We start from the raw sequence: 14,016 nt of genomic DNA, 5'->3' as shown, positions 1-14,016 counted from the left end.
ACACAGTTCAGCAGGAAAAAAAAAAATCTGTGATTAGGTAGTGAAAAGAGGAAAAATTAAGACATCAAATTATGTATTAAAACAATTAAATTACACACCTGCAGTAAATTGCTTGACTGCAGCCTTGTATGATTGCCCATATGATGCTGGTGATTAACATGGATGCTGAAATGACTGCCAAATGACAAGTCATCTGGGGGTACTTCTTCCTAATCAAAATTCCAGAATAAGATGTGTGAAAAGGTAAATATAGCAGGTAGAAGAGATGTAGAAATACGAGATAGAACATGAATATCGTAACCCACTACCATTAGATCAATGCCTCCTTGTGTCCCTATAGGAGCATCAAGATGCGAAGCAAGTGGGGCAGATTGAAGCACATTGTTTTCATTGCCAACTAATGATGATCTTAGAAAATCCTGATCATAAACAATTGAAAAGAAACCCATTCGAATCAATAAATGTCTATCAGGAATTATTGGCACAGTTGTCTATCATTTTAAGTACCTGTTCCTTGCTTGATCGAACTGATAAATCTACTTGAGGTTCTCTCCCTTTTTTCGGTGGCCGACCCCTCCGCTTCACTTGCAAAGAGTTAGAATTCTTATTGCCCTCAGAAATGCCCAGTTGGGATACCAAAAGATTTTGAACATTTTCATGTGACTGCATTTCAAAGGATAGCAGCATAGGTTGCCTGTCTCTGCACAAGCCATTATCTAAAAGAGACTTCTCCATCTCTCTTATTAACTTCAACGCAACCTGGTACCTATCATCAGACATGAATCCTAGCTCAGCAAGATGAAGGCAACGCATGGATAGATAATCATAGCGCTCCATGATATTATCAGTTAGCATATCATGTGAAGGATGAGCAAGAGCATGTAATCGCTTATAATCTTTTTTCCAACGATCAAGAATGTAATGAGATGGAATCTCAAACACTTGCTGCAACTTAAAAACGGATAAAGTATGCCTACACAAAATGCCCCTGAACTGAAATGATCCACAAATGCATTGCACCTGAAGTTTATCTGCATCATAAAGAACCTCATGATCCTTCTTCTCTGTCCTTTTACCATCTTCCATATATGAACACTCTCTGACTTCAAACGTAACGAGTGATCCATCAACCTTTATTGGTGAAACATCACAATACATAGTGGCTTTTAGCTCATCCTGAAATTTCCTGAACATGCTAACAGTGTACAATTTAGAAAGTTGTTCTTCCATATAAAATTTAGATATAGTGAGTGGGGTCTTGTGGAATGATTCTGAGTCTGCTTGTGCCTCCTTTTTGTACTTACTTTGTAAGATCATCTCATATTTACTGAGAAAGTGCTTTATGGAAGTTCTTGGATATAAACACCCATCAAAAAATGCAGTTACAGTCTCACCACGTTGAGAAATGGACATTCCTGCCCAAAAAACATCTTTAAGATAAGCTGGTACCCACATGTTCCGATTTTCATATAACGAGTCAAGCCATTCATTACCTTCAAGTTCATGTCTCTCGATCATTTTTTTCCATTCTTCTTCAAACTCATTGACTCTTAAAGAGTCATATGCTGCTTTTTTTACTGCCTTCTTGACAGCTTTGAAGTCTGCAAAACCCTTCAATTCCTCTGGAATCTTTTTCATTATATGGAACATGCATAAACGATGTCTAACTCCAGGAAAAACCTCTGCAACTGCACCCTGAATGGCCATACAATGGTCAGTGATTATAGCATTTGGACAGCACCCTAGCATACATGTTAGGAATGCCTTAAATAACCAAATATAGGTCTCAATTGTTTCATCTGAAACTAAACCACATCCCAACAACACTGATTGTCCATGATGGTTCATACCAATGAACAAAACCAGAGGCAAATCATATTTTTCAGTTAAGTAGGTTGTATCAAAGGAAATGACATCACCAAAGTACTGATATGCTGCCCTAGATCTGGCATCAGCCCAAAACAAATTCCTCAAATGACCATGCTTCTCGAAATCCACTAAATAAAAGAAGTTTGGATTCTTGTTCTGCATGCCTGAAAAAAATTGACAAATAGATTCATCATCTCCTTCCCCAAGCTTTAACCGTCCTATCTTATTAGAGTTTCTGTTCTCAGACTGAATGTTCCGATGTCCATTCGGTCGTGCAGTAGGTCCTTCTGCCATCACATCAGTCATTTTTTTATAACAGCTCAAGAAACGTGCTGTTGACGGGCTTAATGGATGATTATGCTCAAGATTGGCTTCTGCTAAATGAAGCAACCCATCACCCCACAATTTCAATACAATCATCGCCTGGCAGTTTGTTTTTGCAGTCTGTCTAGCTTGGTAGCATGCATCTTGTCGTCCCCGGCCTGCCCTGGAACATGCAAGTATCAACCTTCTACATACTCCAGATTTTGTAAATTGGGACTTTCTTACAGCCACTCCAAAGCCTACATGCAGAGCATATTGCTTATAAAAATTAGAAACTTCATCATAAGATTTGAAAATCATCCCAACTCGAGGTGTCTTATCATCTCCTCCAACTGCTTTACGATCCTCTTCAAGTTCAGCGTTATCCTTTTTATCTACATCATGAACATTGTATTCAACAGTAACTTCTTTATCCTCACCCAGTAAGGATCCCTTAGTGGGGGATACATTCAGCAGCTCCTGACAAAGGAAACAAATAACATTTATGCAAGCAATTAAGGTTGCATAAGAAAAATCTCAAAACTTCACAAGCGAACTCAGAATACCATATATATACCTGAGATGTTCTATCATCTGCAGGTGCTGCGTTATTCCCATTCAGCCCAGCATCCTTTCCTTCATTAATATCAGTATCAACATTGAGTGGCACTTCCCTCACACATTCATCTGCCATTCCCTATAAAAGTAAAAAAAAGAGAACCCATGGAAACAAATTATAATCCCCCCACAAACTTATAGTACTTGGCATGAAAGATTAAGCTTTACTAATTCAGAAGATTGAGTATTCAAGCTTCAAGAAATAAGCAAACAAGAATTTACTCGGTATTCCTAATGCTTTTTTTTTTTTTTTCAAATGTGTCACATCTATTGCTGAACAAGTGTAATCTAACTTATCTAAAGTATTGTACCCACAACAACAACAACTCAATACAAGCACGACAAGTAATCGACTAGCCAATTCTCTAATCACAAAAACTATTGATGGCTTTTACAGAGTTACGGTCTTGAAAGCCATCAATTGATTGCAAGAAAGTTCATTTTTAAAATCAGGAAAAAATAGAGAGATCAAATTTTATATCAGACCAGATGATATCAGCTTCAATATTCAATTCGGTCCTCATAATAAAGACGTCTAGGCTCCGAAAATCTTATAAAATCCCCACAATTTCTTAGAAAGAAATCCTAATTCAAGAATTACTGAATTCAAAAGCAGAAAACCCTAATCTCTTAAAAATCAATCAAAATCGAGTCTTCAGTGCGAAACCCTAAGTTCCGGAAATCGAAAGCTGGAAATGTGATCGGGAAGAGATCTGACCACGGAGTTCGGATCACGGCGCGAGACGCATGCTCTCTTCGATTCCGCCCTCTACATTCCTCCTTCGATCGTTGTTGGAGGATTCGAAGAATTTCGCAGGAGCAGATCAACGGATTAGAACGGATTTGAATAAGGTTTCGGAGGCCGGACGGATTCGAAAAGGGGGAAAGAGAGAGGGTTTTAGGGCCCTCCACGGCGGGCGGGCGAGAGGGCGGGCGAGGGAGAGGAGGAGGTGGATGGCTCGAGATGAATGGACCGGTCGCCGTAACCCCCAGTCCGGCACCCATAAAAGGGTAGGATGGGTCCCACTTATATGAGGATGTTGTTCGAATTAAACATACGTGGCTCTACTTTGCGTTTCCAGGGGAGCAGCTGAACAATTTACGGTATCTAGTAAGCCATGGATAAATATTTTTATACAGCCCCCTAGGTTTTCTATTATTGCCGAGATAATGATCTGTATGAAATTAATGAAATTATGAATACCTGTGGATATGATATAATTAATTCCTCGAGTTCTATTATCTTGATCACTATCTATGGATATAGTACGTGATTCATATAATATTAAGCATTCAAAACAGTTTTCAATATGTTAATTAGAATTGGATTTATTATACTAGTTGAGATTCTGATATTCTCGAATTATATATTATTGCAAAAAAATCTTGGAATTCATCAAGAATTTTCATTACTTCTCAATAGAAATAAACTGAGGTTGTGGTTGTCTGGATACTGGTCACCCATCTAGTTGTTGGAGTGTCAAATCTTTATGATCCTAGTGGCAGAACTTCATAAAGTTGAAATATGTTTCACAAAGTTTTGTTGGGTGGATAATCTTGGCCTATATCCAATACACCGACAGATTCATTTTAAATATAAAAGGGATCTTTCTTAGATTTTTTTTTCCCCCCTGACCTATCAAGTTTTGCCACCTTTTTTGATCATGGGTCTATGATGTCTTGCATAACAGTTGTATGGCCGTTCGAACTTTAGCTTGCTCTGGTTACAAGTTAGCTTAGGTGGAAGCTGCCGAAAAATTTTGGATTTCCTAAACTCAAAACAAAGCTTATTGAAACTCCTGGTAGCCAGCCAAACTAAGATGAGATCAAGAAAGCAGAAATGCTGGATGTAAGAAGATCAGGAAGCAAGATTAGAAATAGAATTATGGAAATACACAAGGAATGTCTGTTAAGTGTGGAAAACCATTGAAAGCTCCGACCAATCATCCTGAGATTTTTTTAATTTGAGCTGTCATGAGAAGTTCTCAAAATTGAGCAAGCAGCAGCTCCTACCGTCTTATAAAATTTTCTTTTCCCAATTTATTAATCCTACAAGTGTGTCTTGATCTCCACTTGGTCTTTTAAACACATTTTCAAAGACAAAATGACATACTATAGGTGGTGCAAGAATACCAGCTGCAGATTTGCGAGCTAAACTTGTCATGTTTAAATAAGATAATATCATAAAGATTTTCTTTAAGAGGTAAAATATATTCAATGATCATTACTTTTCCATCTTTAAAGCATAACCTGCTCAAGCTCCTTGACACACATGCAGCGTTCCTCATGGTCACAATAATCAGTCCACCAATATTCAGCAGGGCTCCATCGTCCCAATGATCATGCTCCACAAGTAGGATCCAACCAAGAAGGAGACATTAAAATGGGGTCTGATCTTTGTCCTAAATGAAAGCATCCAATGCCAACCACGAGAGGATTGATGACTGTGATTTCCAAAATCTATGATCAAGGTTGATATAAAGTTCTGACATCAAAACACATCAGAGAGGGCTAGTGAAGCTGTTAAGTTCTGCAATGTTCAGCTGAAAAAATTCAACCCATGCCACTATTATTGTGCGCCTTCCCTGAAGGTAGCAATTAAAAGTTGGCATATCCTTGTATATCTAACAGCCAGCAACCTGACTCAGTTGGGAATATAGATTGCAGGGCTCCATAAAAGCAAAAAAGCAACACCTCTGTCGATTAACAATGTTGTTGCGGGAAGTTTTGTTATCACAGTTCATCCAATTTTTCTTGCTCACCACCTCTTTTTGGAGGAAATCTGAGGTAAACACACAGCATAAATGCATCATCACATGCAAAGAGTAGCAGGGTCCTTACAACCTAGCATTTCCTGTATCATCCAAATTTTAAGGCTTGGGTAATACAAAAGACAAGCATAGCTGAGATGCAGTAATTAGCAGCAATAATTCATTAACCAGTCACTCCAAGTAAAATTATCAAAAACATGATCACAGATAGCAACAACAAATTCAAGCATTTCTCCTGAATATTGTGATCGTGGATATCCTTAATATCTTCTAGTGCATCAGTACAAACCTCAAAGTTGAGCTGCTACTTCTCACTCCAAAGAATTATAGGACACAGTTGTTTCTGAAAATGTACAAGAAACATATCTCATATTCTGCACAAGGCCCCCAAGATATAAAATTGTCACACTATCAAATGATCCATCCCCTGAGTTTTAGTTGGTTCTGTGAAGTTGTATGTGCAGTAGAAACATGTTCCCTGGAATCCAGATCTTGAGATATTGACATGCTCCCCCAGAGTTGCTACGACCTGTGGCATCTCATGCAATTCACAATTTGTACATGCAAAACTGAAAAAAATCTTTATCATGGTCAGAGATGTTACCAGAAATTTTTTTGGCAGTGACAAGCTTCTAGAGTAAAACTTAATCATCCTAAGGTGGACTCGGTCACCCAAGGAGAACTTGTAGTGGTCTGGGAGAAGGCAAGTGGTTCTGATATTAGCTTTAAAACCTTGATTGCCCTCAAGGATTACCTCGATGTCTCTTCCTCGAGCTCCAATTTTAACCTTTTCAATGGCCTAGACCTGCCAGATAATGTAATAAGTTTCTCAAGATAAACTGCCTAAGCAATATCTAGCAAATCAATATATGGATGTAAAGGGTCTCTTGCAATACAAGACTCAAGATTATCCAGCTCATTGGCCCATTGAAGGAATGAGTTGTCTGGAAAGTTTAATTTTCTGGAATGAATTGGATACCTGTTTACAAACCAAAAATCATATGATTTCAAGACTCCTAACCTATACATCAAGTGATGAAATATTGGACAATTTAAATAGCAAAAAATAATATATGTTTTTTGACCACTCGATCAATAGGCCACGGATTTTAAAATCATATTTTTTTTGATGTATAAACAGATAGTTAACCACATCCAACAGCTCAGATCATTGATGTAGGATGCCCATATCCAATTCGACAAAGGTATAATTCTCATAGAGTTGCACCAAATGTAACTTGATCCTGACCCTATCAATATATGGATGCAATTATTACACAGCATAAGACCACCTTATACACACAGACAACTACAATGATGAGAGTTGAAGAATGAATCATAAAATTGGATTTGTTTCACAAGGTCTAAAAACAAAAACTAATGCCTTTGACCTTTTGCTGACACTACAAGTAGCCTCACATATATAGTTCCAATTACATGATAAAAGCGACTCCTCTTTTAGGCAACTTGATGCATGGGTAAGGAGTCTCTTTAACACATGAATTTTTTGCATATAGGTAAGTCAGATCCACCGGTTTAAATTTTTCATTTTCCAATCTCCAACTTTGATTTTTTGAGGGTGGATATAAAGTCCTACCTGAACAACTAGTGTCTATTTAACCATACCCCAATATATATTTTAGGCACAACCACATAAATATACATCTGTTTTCAGTGAATCCGTGAATCCACTTATTTATGTGTGTATGAGAATTCATGTATACACAGAGATTGAGAGGAAGGTGTAAAGGATTAGATTCATAAGTCCCTGAGTGAGAACATAAACATCTAAAAATCTAATACAAATATTCATTCAGCAAGAACTACTGTCCTAGGGTGTCCTTTCTATAATTATTACCTTTAAATGCAACATGTCTCACACATCCACATTTTGAATGCCAGGAGACATACAGGAATACAAAAGCAGCTAGATAAACTTACTGAAAACACCTTTCAATCTTTCCGAAGTATTATAAGCAGCAATCATGAAATCAGGAACATAAATAAATTCAACAATACTAGAAGATCAAGATGAAGTTATGTAAAGGGGAAAATTACCTGATAATATGTTTCATTAGGTGATGCCATGATGAACCCCATACTTAGGAATACTCTATTACAATTCGATCACTGGTTTGAAACATCATGCTCTTAACAGGCACGAATCTCAAGGAACAACTATTGAGAGTATACATAAACATAGACATCACTATGACATCTTTAGTTTTGTAATTGGATGCCTCCTCCTCTACCAGTTGTTTGATCAGGAGTTGCCGTTGGTAATTGAGCTTCCTGTTTGTTGATCACATCCACCAGATCCATGGACAATCATATTAAAGTCACGTTGCAAGGAAAATTCCTTAGACTGAAACATGAGCTACTGCCAGAAAATTAAAAAAAAAAAAAAAAAGGTAACAAGAAGGCAACTTAAATATAAACCTGCAGCATATGTGGATGGATCCACTGCATCCTTGATTGATTTTCGACTGTTTCGGCAAATTGACCCTATTAATTAATGAGAAACATGAACTATTAAGTTGTTAGAGCTAACTGAAAAACATGGACATTTCATTAAGATAACACAATCACATGCTAAAGGATGTGAAACTTGGTCATTTTTGCCAAAGGAAAAGCTGAATCAGGTGACTCTAATGTCTGATAGGAAAGAATATAAAAGGAATAAAGCAAAAGAATTAAAAACCTGGAACATGTCACTCGAAAAAATTCTTGATTGACTGCCATTTTGATGTTGGTGGTCCACCTGTACCCCATAATGACTACCAAGTGAGAAATCATTTGGGCTTACTTCTCCCTGCATTACATTGACACACCCATGATTTATAAGAATAACAAGAGCACTAAAAGGAATTTTATAAAATTATAATCTATTTGAGAACTACATGATAAAACTTTTCATAGCCACTATAATCATGCAGAACAAAGCAATTACAGCCCCCATTGTTATAGTATCAAAAAAACATATATTGAATAATAAAATCTGAAAACATTTTATTTACCATTAGCACCAAGCTTTCTTGTGCACCAATATTGGAACCAATATGCAAAGTAGGAGGAGCAACTAGAAGCCTCTCATTTTGACTTTCCACACACAAGGTCCTCAGATCATTCTGTGCATATGATTTTGAGAAAAAAAATATCTGAGACTGAAATTAATGTAACACTGCAAATAATTCAAGCAAATTTGTTTCATCATTCAAGTACCATTTTCTTATCTGATAAAGCTGAAGTATCTGTATCAGATTCTTTCCTTTTCTTTGGTGGCCGGCCTCTCCGCTTCCCTTGTAATGAATTTAGAACCTTATCACCCTCAGTGGTGCCCAGCTGTGACACTGCAGGATTCTCAGCATTTTCATTTGTCTTTGTTTCACAAGGCACGATCTTAACTTGCATATTTCCACAGGTGCTGTTATTCAATAGAAACTTCTCCAACTCTCCCGTTGCATTAAGTGCTAGGCGGTATCTATCATCAGATGTCATTCCTACCTCAACAAGTTGAAAGCAGCGGATAACTAAATTATTGTAACGTTCCAATCGGTTGTTGGCTACTGAATCATCGGAGGACTGAGCCAAAGCATGTAAAAGCTTAACATCCTTCCTCCAGCGATCAACAATGTACCGAGATGGAATCACATGGACCTGTAACTTAAACACAGATAAGGCATGCCTACATAGAATCCCTCTAAATTGGAAAGAACGGCAGAGACATTGGATCTCTTGTTCCTCTGAATTGTAACTAACTTCAAAACCTTTATACTCTGTAACACTGCCATCTTCCAGAAAAATAGATTCCTTAATTTCAAAGGTAGAGACAGGCCTATCGTCTTTGACCAGTGAAACATTACAATATATTGTGGTCTTCAGCTCCTCCTGGAATTCTTTGAACATGTTATGAGTATACAGCTCAAACAGCTGCTCTTCCATGTAAAATTTCGAGATCAAGTTCCGACCCCTGTTGAATGACTCATAATCAGCTTGAGCTTCCTTTTCATATTTACTTTGTAAAGCAGTCTCATACAAGCTTAGAAACTGCTTTAAGGAAGTTCCAGGATATATAAATCCATCAAAAAAGGCACACATGCTGGGGCCACGTCGGGTCATGGACATTCCAGCCCAAAATGTATCTTTAAGATAAAGGGGGACCCAAGAATGTCGATTTTCATACAACCAACTGAGCCATTCATTATCAAGTCCATATTTTTCACTGGTTTTTATCCAGTCCTCTTCGAACTCATTAGCTCTATAAGAGCTATATATTACTTTCTCTAATGCCTTTTTTATTTCCTTGCACCTTTCATTTCCCTTCAATGTTTCTGAAATCCTTTTCATTACTTGCCAAAGGCATAGACGATGACAAGCTCCTGGAAATACCTTTGCAGCTGCATTTTTTATGGCCTCACAATGGTCTGTGATTAGGGCATTTGGAGGATGGCTTGACATGCAAGCTAACCATGTCTTAAATAACCAAAAGTATGTCTCAGCAGTTTCTTCTGAAAGCAAGCCACATCCAAGCAAAATTAGTTGACTATGATTATTTACCCCAAGAAATAGAACAAGAGGCAAATCATAGTCATTTGTCAAGTAGGTTGTGTCAAACAAAAGAACATCTCCAAAATACTTATATGCAGCCCTTGACATGGCATCAACCCAAAGTAGATTTCTTAAGCGGCCTTCACCATCAAAATCTATTGAATAAAAAAAGTTTGGATTTTGTGTCTGCATGTGCATAAAGAACTTATACATAGCATCAGCATCTCCAGATTGAAGCATCAAGTGTCCTCTTCTACTAAGAGCTTCACAATCCTCACCAGAAGTTAAGCCTTCAGCACAACCTTCATGGAATGACGGTTGACATCTCCTAATCCTTCGTATGATTGATTTCTCATTCTCTTCATGATGCTCTCCCATACCACTTGACATCTTCCTTTTATGTTTCTTTAACTTGACCATAGAAGGATCAACTGGATGATTGTGTTCAAGATTAACTTTCTTCACATGTAATAATCCATCACCATGTAACTTCAAGAGGATTGTAGCCTGACAATTGGTTTTCGCTGTTGGTCTGGCTAGGTAGCTAGGGTCTGTTCGCCCCTTGCCACCACGAGAGCACATGAACTCCACTGTATAGTATTGTCCAGCTTTGTTTAAGGTCGTCCTCTTTAAACGTACATCAAACCCTACATGTCTACCATATTGTCTATAAAACTCTGACACTTCATCATAGGATCTAAATGTCATTCCAACTTGAGGTGTCCTATCATCATTTCCACCACTTGTTTTGCAATCCCCATTCTGCATGTTATTCTTTGGTTCCTCACATGATGAACTAGCCACAGCAGAAGTATCAGTCATCTCTCATGAAATGCACTAGAGCACCTACATTTCCAAAACAAGAGTAAATAGTTCAGCAAAAAGATAATCATTACCAATGTTTAGGACACAACAAAGAAATAATGAGGATACAGAATTTGACATCTAGTGTCATGGAAATATTTTACACTTCCAAAAAGAAAAAGATGAAACCTACACTAGTTGATAACAAATTTAAAACTATTCATGCATTGAGAGGCAAATAAACATAATATTCAACAAGCAGCTGCATCTAAAATTTCAAAATTCATTAGATTTGAATTCCAACAACTAAATATAATAACTAGAAACACATGACTTTACAATTAGTGATGAATCAATAAACTCCTCTTGTAGTATAATCATCAATGCGAGAACAAAACACTCTGAAGCGCTTTAAGGTACTGCAAGAATTGATATTGATAGTATCAAAATCAACCTGTCAACAGTATTCGAAGGGCAAATCATAAACAAAGTTCAATCAGAAGAACTGCAGCATTTCTATCATTAGCCTAGTCAGGAATGAAGGAGGCATAAGCTTGTCAAAAACCTTATCCCTGCCCCTTTATAAAAACAAAAGCACAAGCATGGAAGAGCCATACTGGTCAAACATCCTTATGACAGGCAAAACAATTCCAAAGCTAGTACTGACAAAAACCCATGATTTATGCATGCCGCCACCTCTTTTTTCTCTCTTTCTAGGGACAAAAACACGCTCGGCTAAAAATTATTACCAGAATTGGAGCCAAAAAATAGGAATAATTTGTCACGTAACTACGTAAATAGGTATAGCATTTTCCATGCATAATTCTCTCAAGATAAACACGGTCTGAAGTTGAAAACTTGCAAGAGCCATTTCAATCTACAGCAACCATTCCATCATTTTACATAATGAGCTAACACTGAATATAGTTCCCCAACACGGAAGAGCTATATTTTTAATTAAATACATGGACTAATAAAATCAAGAAGATTCAACAAAATAAAACTTTTCTGAAAAAAAGTATATTTCAAAAGAAAAGAAGAAGAAAAAGCAATCTTTTATCTACCAAAGAACAGGAAGACAGTGGGGGAAAATCCCAAATTCGTATCCAGTCCATAAAATTCTAATCCTAAGATCGTCGAACTAGAAACACAAAAACAAACATATGGTTCCAAAGAAAAAAAAGGAAAAATCTAACCGTAAAATCTACAAACTCAAAATTTTAAGAATCGGAGGTGGAAACCTTCGAGAAGACCTCCGGGACCGAATTAGTTTTTTTTTGGGGGGAATAACCGTAGGACGAGGGAGCACCGAATTAGGGTTTGAGGTGAGAGGAGAGGTGGGAAGGGAACGGCGGAGGGTGGGTGCGAAACCGAATGCGGTTAGCGGGGAAGATAATACAAGAACGTGCACCGAGAGTGTGCGTCAGCGGGTGCGTGGGTTTTGGGGTCCAGTAGTTTCCGGAACGTGCAGCAGATGTTCTTAGGTATAGAATCTATGGATAATTATAAATCCAAAAATAATTCCATTTTAATTATTAGAAGTTTAACTTTGATAAACAAAACAAACCATATCTCGAAAAATAGATAAATGGTCATCGGTGAAAGAGGATGAAATGACCAATTTCTCTGTTAAAGCTAGTTTATCCATGCAGACAATGAGAAATTAACTTTGTGGGTTTTTCGAGAGAGCTATTTCTCATTTTGAAGCTTCTTATGTTAAAACTAGATTTGCAATTGAAAAATATGTTAAAAATATTTTTCTTTGCAACTTAGTAATAGCTATCTTTGAGAATTTAATACATATGTATGAAGTGATGGATTTGTGGGTTGAATAATGCATAGGCCTGAAGTCATGTTCATATTGGATGATAGAGATTTTGCGTCAATGCTCAAAATTATTAGATGTGATCTGTTATCACTAGCTGCTTACATATAAAAATTATATAATTTAAAAATTTTTAAAATATATATATTTATATTATTTTAATTATTTATTTTTTTATTATTTGATATATAGGTTAGAAATCTTCAATTTTTATGATTTTTGTTATATCAGTAATTTAAAAATAATAAATCATATCCGAAACTTCAATCATCGATATAAAACTCTTATCATTAAATCTTGATATAATTAGATTTGAGTGGAAATCCACTCAAGTATAAATATAGCACTCTTTTTTTATACTAGTGTATTAATCCGTGTGATGTGTGGATTTTTTTTTTTCTTTTTTTGCTTTGAACCTTTCCGAGCCCTCACCCACCTCCTGTCGGTATCCGCTGTCACCTTCTTCTCTATCATCACTAGCATCAACTTTCCTCCTCTAATCTCCCTCAGCTACTTTTCTTCCCAAGATCCAGCCCCTCATCAATCATGGTGCCCATCCTTCCAACTCCTCCCTTGTCGTCACCCACACCAATGACGTCATCTTCCTCATTGTCGACTATCTTATCGATGTCCGACGAATCGCCCTTGACCCTACCACCAGTGCGTGTCTATATATATATATTATTATCAGGGGACAACATATTTATCCCCACATCAATTATGAGTCAAGAGGGAGTATGACTTATATAAATTGGAACATTCTCTCTCATATGAAGTATCTTTTAAAGGGCAAAACTATGAGGCTTCATATAGCCAAGGCCTACTGAAGTTCAAAGATAGTCAGAGCCAAAGTGGATAATACCTCATGAATGTGAGCGTGGAGATATAGAGATAAATGATCCGATTTTTAATAAAGATTCTCTAGGTAATTTTTTCTAGCAAAATATAAGTTGGCATGTTCTGACGAATTTGGTGAAAAATTATACGATGCAATAGTTAGTGAAATCATTCATATGACGGCCCACTCTTGAATTATAATATAATATCTCCCATTTCTTGCTATTATGGGGTTTTCCCTTCAATGGCTCATCCACCCGTCTCTTCCCTATCTCTAGCCCTCCACCATCCCGCCCTCCTTAAACACCCCAATTCCTTGCCCTTCTCTCTTCCCTTCTCCCTCCCAATTCGAAGACTTTCTCTTCAAAGAACCCTAACTCTACCCTCAATACTTGCTTAAATGCTGATGATACGAGGCTCGTCGGGAGTGCCTATGCCTTC

The 14,016-nt window shown here is 37.2% G+C and overlaps 2 protein-coding genes across 6 annotated transcripts in view; both read right to left on the bottom strand.

Annotated features, from left to right (window-relative positions):
- LOC105051497 (protein FAR1-RELATED SEQUENCE 6) overlaps positions 1–3,790 on the bottom strand; it is a 5,188-nt gene extending 1,398 nt beyond the window's left edge. The window contains exons 1-5 of one of the 2 annotated variants that reach the window (XM_073243324.1): positions 3,509–3,790; positions 2,750–2,869; positions 508–2,652; positions 309–419; positions 99–209 (exon numbers count right to left, since the gene is read on the bottom strand). In XM_073243324.1, coding sequence (XP_073099425.1) covers positions 99–209; positions 309–419; positions 508–2,652; positions 2,750–2,866 — 2,484 coding nt within the window. In that variant the 5' untranslated portion in view covers positions 2,867–2,869; positions 3,509–3,790. The remainder of the gene's footprint in view (positions 1–98; positions 210–308; positions 420–507; positions 2,653–2,749; positions 2,870–3,508) is intronic. The other variant, XM_073243325.1, reaches the window with a different exon arrangement.
- Positions 3,791–5,767: 1,977 nt separating this feature from the next.
- LOC105051496 (protein FAR1-RELATED SEQUENCE 6) lies at positions 5,768–12,311 on the bottom strand. Of its 4 annotated transcripts, none has more exons than XM_073243084.1 (8): positions 12,155–12,311; positions 8,784–10,955; positions 8,579–8,689; positions 8,263–8,373; positions 8,001–8,066; positions 7,620–7,926; positions 6,166–6,366; positions 5,768–6,090 (listed from the first exon to the last, which is right to left on the bottom strand). In XM_073243084.1, the coding sequence occupies exons 2-6, from the start codon at positions 10,929–10,931 to the stop codon at positions 7,825–7,827; spliced, it is 2,538 nt and encodes an 845-aa protein (XP_073099185.1). In that variant the 5' UTR covers positions 10,932–10,955; positions 12,155–12,311; the 3' UTR covers positions 5,768–6,090; positions 6,166–6,366; positions 7,620–7,824. The 4 variants fall into 4 exon arrangements, with proteins under 4 accessions (XP_073099185.1, XP_010930278.1, XP_073099186.1 ...); XM_010931976.4 differs by having other exon boundaries at positions 7,620–7,853; XM_073243085.1 differs by lacking the exon at positions 12,155–12,311 and adding an exon at positions 12,110–12,134.
- Between the last annotated feature and the right edge of the window lie 1,705 nt (positions 12,312–14,016).

This window comes from Elaeis guineensis, chromosome 9 (assembly GCF_000442705.2).
Source record: "Elaeis guineensis isolate ETL-2024a chromosome 9, EG11, whole genome shotgun sequence".
Lineage (NCBI taxonomy): Eukaryota > Viridiplantae > Streptophyta > Magnoliopsida > Arecales > Arecaceae > Elaeis > Elaeis guineensis.
This window is presented reverse-complemented; position numbering and strand designations above follow the sequence as displayed.